This window comes from Entelurus aequoreus, linkage group LG02, assembly GCF_033978785.1.
Source record: "Entelurus aequoreus isolate RoL-2023_Sb linkage group LG02, RoL_Eaeq_v1.1, whole genome shotgun sequence".
NCBI lineage: Eukaryota > Metazoa > Chordata > Actinopteri > Syngnathiformes > Syngnathidae > Entelurus > Entelurus aequoreus.
The window spans coordinates 95,519,811-95,525,810 of NC_084732.1; the positions used below are offsets into that span (position 1 = coordinate 95,519,811).

The 6,000-nt window shown below is 40.1% G+C and overlaps 1 protein-coding gene across 1 annotated transcript in view; it reads right to left on the bottom strand.

Moving 5' to 3' along the window:
* The window catches only part of gpc5a (glypican 5a), a 407,804-nt gene that overhangs the window by 394,966 nt on the left and 6,838 nt on the right, over positions 1–6,000 (bottom strand). Inside the window, exon 2 of the mRNA XM_062035416.1 lies at positions 1,616–1,777. Coding sequence (XP_061891400.1) covers positions 1,616–1,777 — 162 coding nt within the window. The remainder of the gene's footprint in view (positions 1–1,615; positions 1,778–6,000) is intronic.

A 6,000-nucleotide genomic window follows, 5' to 3' on the forward strand; every position in this document is an offset into this window, starting at 1 on the left:
CCTAAACTTTTTTTTGACCCTGCCTCTTAAAAGAATCGGAATCGAGAATCGTCAGGAATCGGAATCGAAACAAAGAATCGGAATCATGAGGTTTCCTGCAGCATCATACACTTATGTGTAAATGTGTTTTCATGAGGTTTTCAAAAATAAAGCTCTCTTGAGGAAAGTGTACCCCTGGGAAAATGTATTCATAATTTATAATATTTATATTCAAGTTCATAGATTTGATATTTATATTCTAGTTGAAAACAGCCCTGTGAGGAATTTATAGTAAAGTTCATAAAAAGTTAATAGAAATAAAATTGATGGAGAATGTCAGACTATTTCATTCAGAAAGACTGTAGGTTAGCTAGCTCATTTAAAATATCCTAAACTTTTTTTTGACCCTGCCTCTTAAAAGAATCGGAATCAAGAATCGTCAGGAATCGGAATCGAAACAAAGAATCGGAATCATGAGGTTTCCTGCAGCATCATACACTTATGTGTAAATGTGTTTTCATGAGGTTTTCAAAAATAAAGCTCTCTTGAGGAAAGTGTACCCCTGGGAAAATGTATTCATAATTTATAATATTTATATTCAAGTTCATAGATTTGATATTTATATTCTAGTTGAAAACAGCCCTGTGAGGAATTTATAGTAAAGTTCATAAAAAGTTAATAGAATTAAAATTGATGGAGAATGTCAGACTATTTCATTCAGAAAGACTGTAGGTTAGCTAGCTCATTTAAAATATCCTAAACTTTTTTTTGACCCTGCCTCTTAAAAGAATCGGAACCGAGAATCGTCAGGAATCGGAATCGAAACAAAGAATCGGAATCGGAATCATTCGAATTCAAACGATACCCGACCCTAATAGTAACTAATATATCATGCAGATTCCAAGCATTGAAAGACTTAGTATAGTTGAAGACTTACGGTCATTAGAAAACATCACTGCACATCCTAATGGCAGCTACACTTTCCATCTTAAACATCCAAAACAATTATTTAGGAATGTCCGGCGGGCCAGATTGAAAAGTTAAACAGGCCTTAATTTGCCCAGGTCTGCTTTAAAGCCTTAATTTGCATTTTAGGTAAAATAGTGGAAACAAACCAAATAAATTCCGCTTGCCATAACCTTCATGTTTTTCTAATAAATGCACATTATCAACATTGGAATTGCACTTTTAATACTTTGGCCCTTGCTCGAAACCAGGTCCGCCAAATGAGAGTTGTGAGAGCGCGCTAGCCGTCGAGCAAAAAACCCAAGCCGTCACCCCTAAGGTGAGGGCTTATCCACGTACTCTCGCACAGCCACACGGGCCGACGGGTCGGAGATGCGTTGGCGGCCTTTGCGGCGCCATAAGGTCCGAGTTGGACACAGCGCATTTGGCCCCGGTGACGGCCTCCCGGGGCTCGTTGCGGAGGAGACGACCTGTCTGATCTCTTCATCAGAGCGCTGTGGTCGATGTGGAAGGAGGACAGACGGAGCTCTGTGTGCTTTGAAGGGGGGCCTCACTGCACACGTACTGGCATTCACACTGACACGCTCGTTCTCAAAGCCCTCCAATCACTTCCACTTAATCCTTAAAATATCTCAGCGGGCTTCGGGACGCGGCCGGCTGACGCTTTTACCTTGAAAAGCCGCCACGTTGCGTGCGATGAGAAACTTGAGGCTGGAGCTGGAGGTCTGAAGGAGGTTCTGGATGTCCCTTCTTGCCGCCATCTGGTACCTCTCCTCCATCTTCTTGGTGCAGCAGGTCGGGCCTTTAGACTTACACACCTGAAGATCGGAGCCTAAAAAAAAACACAGTCAAACTTTAAAAAACGGGTTGTGTTATATTCCGATTCTCCCGGAACCTTCCCATTTTTAAAAAGTTGATTCCTATTTTCGCTGCTCAGCGTGTAAAGGATATCACCACATGGGCTCAGGAACACTTCAGAAACCCACTGTCAGTAACTACAGTTGGTCGCTACATCTTTAAATGCAAGTTAAAGGCCTACTGAAAGCCACTACTACCGACCAATCAGTCTGATAGTTTATATATCAATGATGAAATCTTAACATTATAACACATGCCAATACGGCCGGGTTAACTTATAAAGTGACATTTTAAATTTGCCGCTAAACTTCCGGTTCGAAACGCCTCTGAGGATGACGTATGCGCGTGACGTAGCCCGGGGAACAGAGGTATGCCTTCCCCATTGAACACAATACAAAAAAGCTCTGTTTTCATTTCATAATTCCACAGTATTCTGGACATCTGTGTTCGTGAATCTGTTGCAATTATGTTCATTGCATTATGGAGAAAGAAGCTGAGCAAGCAAAGAAGAAAGTTGTCGGTGTGAAACGGACATATTTTTCGAACGAAGTCAGCAACAACAGTACACAGCCGGCGCGTCTTTGTTTACATTCCCGAAAGATGCAGTCAAGATGGAAGAACTCGGATAACAGAGACTCTAACCAGGAGGACTTTTGACTTCGATACACAGACGCCTGTAGAGAACTGGGACAACACAGACTCTTACCAGGATTACTTTGATTTGGATGACAAAGACGCAGACGTGCTACCGTGAGTATGCAGCTTTGGCTTCTAAACATTTGATCGCTTGACCGTATGTGCGCAACTTTTTTTTTGCGTATGTACGTAACTTTTTTTTAAATATATAAGCTTTATGAACCTTGGGTTAGGTGAACGGTCTTTTGGGCTGAGTGATTGTGTGTGTTGATCAGGTGTTTGAATTGTATTAGCGTGTTCTATGGAGCTAGGAGCTAGCATAGGAGCTAGGAGTTAGCATAACAAAGACGTAGGTGTTTTTATGCAGGATTAATTTGTGTCATATTAAATATAAGCCTGGTTGTGTTGTGGCTAATGGAGTAAATATATGTCTTGTGTTTATTTACTGTTTTAGTCATTCCCAGCTGAATACCAGGTACCGTGAGTATGCAGCCTTGGCTGCTAAACATTTGATAGCTTGACGGTACGTGCGCGTCACGTACGTAACTTTTTAAAAATATATAAGCTTTATGAACATTGGGTTAGGTGAACGGTCTTTTGGGCTGAGTGATTGTGTGTGTTGATCAGGTGTTTGAATTGTATTGGCGTGTTCTATGGAGCTAGGAGCTAGCAGAGGAGCTAGGAGCTAGCATAACAAACACGTAGGTGTTTTTATGCAGTATTAATTTGTGGCATATTAAATATAAGCCTGGTTGTGTTGTGGCTAATAGAGTATATATATGTCTTGTGTTTATTTACTGTTGTAGTCATTCCCAGCTGAATATCAGGTACCGTGAGTATGCAGCCTTGGCTGCTAAACATTTGATAGCTTGACCGTCTGTGCGCGTCACGTACGTAACTTTTTAAAAATATATAAGCTTTATGAACCTTGGGTTAGGTGAACGGTCTTTTGGGCTGAGTGATTGTGTGTGTTGATCAGGTGTTTGAATTGTATTGGCGCATGCGTTCTATGGAGCTATGAGCTAGCAGAGGAGCTAGGAGCTAGCATAACAAACACGTAGGTGTTTTTATGCAGGATTAATTTGTGGCATATTTAATATAAACCTGGTTGTGTTGTGGCTAATAGAGTATATATATGTCTTGTGTTTATTTACTGTTGTAGTCATTCCCAGCTGAATATCAGGTCACCCCCGGCTCTCACAGCATCTTCCCTATCTGAATAGCTTCAACTCCCCACTAGTCCTTCACTTGCACTTTACTCATCCACAAATCTTTCATCCTCGCTCAAATTAATGGGGAAATTGTCGCTTTCTCGGTCCGAATCTCTCTCACTTCATGCGGCCATCATTGTAAACAATAGGGAACTTTGCGTATATGTTCAACTGACTACGTCACGCTACTTCCGGTAGGGGCAAGCCTTTTTTTATCAGATACCAAAAGTTGCGATCTTTATTGTCGTTGTTCTATACTAAATCCTTTCAGCAAAAATATGGCAATATCGCGAAATGATCAAGTATGACACATAGAATAGATCTGCTATCCCCGTTTAAATAAATAAAATTAATTTCAGTAGGCCTTTAAAACTCTACTATGTAAAGCGAAAGCCTTTTATCAACAACACCCAGAAACGCCGCCAGCTTCGCTGGTCCCGAGCTCTTCTAAGATGGACTAAAGCAAAGTGGAAAAGTGTTCTGTGGTCTGACGAGTCCACATTTCAAATTGTTTCTGGAAACTGTGGACGGTCATCCGGGTTGTTATATTTGTGCAAAGTTGAAAAGCCAGCATGTGTGATGGTATGGAGGTGTATTAGTGCCCAAGACATGGGTAACTTACACATCTGGGAAGGCGCCATTAATGCTGAAAGGTACATACAGGTTTTGGAGCAACATATGTCGCCATCCAAGCAACGTTATCATGGACGCCCCTGCTTATTTCAGCAAGACAATGCCTAGCCACATTCTGCACGTGTTACAACAGCGTGGCTTCGTAGTAAAAGAGTGCGGGTACTAGACTGGCCTGCCTGTAGTCCAGACCTGTCTCCCATCAAAAATGTGTGGTGCAATATGAAGCCTAAAATACCACCACGGAGACCCCGGACTGTTGAACAACTTAAGCTGTACATCAAGCAAGAATGGGAAAGAATTCCACCTGAAAAGCTTGAAAAATTGGTCTCCTCAGTTCCCAAACGTTGTGTTGTTAAAAGTGTTGTTAAAAGGAAAGGCCATGTAACACAGTGGTAAAAATGCCCCTGTGCCAGCTTTTTTGCAATGTGTTGCTGCCATTAAATTCTAAGTTAATGATTATTTGTAGGGCTGCAACTAACGATTAATTTGATAATCGATTAATCTGTCGATTATTACTTCGATTAATCGATTAATAATCTGATAAAAGAGACCAACTACATTTCTATCCTATCCAGTATTTTATTGAAAAAAAACAGCATACTGGCACCATACTTATTTTGATTGTTTCTCAACTGTTTGTAAATGTTGCAGTTTATAAATAAAGGTTTATTTTAAAAAAAATTTAAAAAAAATTTAAAAAAATAAATACATTTTTATTAAAAAAAAAAAAATTTCAATAAACCTCTGCGCATGCGCATAGCATAGATCCAACGAATCGATGACTAAATTAATCGGCAACTATTTTAATAATCGATTTTAATCGATTTTAATCGATTTAATCGATTAGTTGTTGCAGCCCTAATTATTTGCAACAAAAAAAAATTTGTTTCTCAGTTCGAACATTAAATATCTTGTCTTTGCAGTTCATTAAATTGAATATAAGTTGAAAAATATTTGCAAATCATTGTATTCTGTTTTTATTCACCATTTACACAACGTGCCAACTTCACTGGTTTTGGGTTTTGTATTTAAACACTTAAATAAAAGAAATATGGCTCTTAAGAAACCAGAACATGTTTTTTTGGGGCATGAAATGATATTTTGTGTATTTATTAATTGTATTTTCTAAATAAAACTTGTTTAAAAAAATACTTTTTTAGCACGTTCAACAATACAGTGAAATAATCCTATTATTACATCCCTCAAAATGTCTTTTAACTTCACAAAACATATGCTGGGGGGGGTAAAACAAAAAATAACAGTCATGCTTTTTTAGAAATACACAAGCGGCAACGCTCGACTGGAGCACGTAAACCCAAACAGTTCGGTCGTCAGAGATACGTGTCGGGTTGTTATCGCCTCACTGAGAGATGACTTCCATTTTTCCACCACGATCAACAATCTATGGACAACCGGAACATCTTAAAAAAGGGGACCCCCGCGCTCTGCAAACGGCCCTCGGACGTGTTGAGACAGGCTGTGGACGAGGTTCTCCCTGTGCGGTCCAAGGCGATGTGATGGCACACGTGGAGGAATTCGAGGCTCAAACATGACGAGGTCTCGGATTCTAGGAATGTCTGCTTTTTCACAAGTCAATTGCAGACCGTTCTCTGCCTCGCTCACTGTTTGCGTGCACCAACAAAGTGGTCTACGTTGTGCCCGTGTCAGTATGCAGATTTGGTTTCTTAGCCGTTTCAGAGGGTTTTACTTGAGCTTA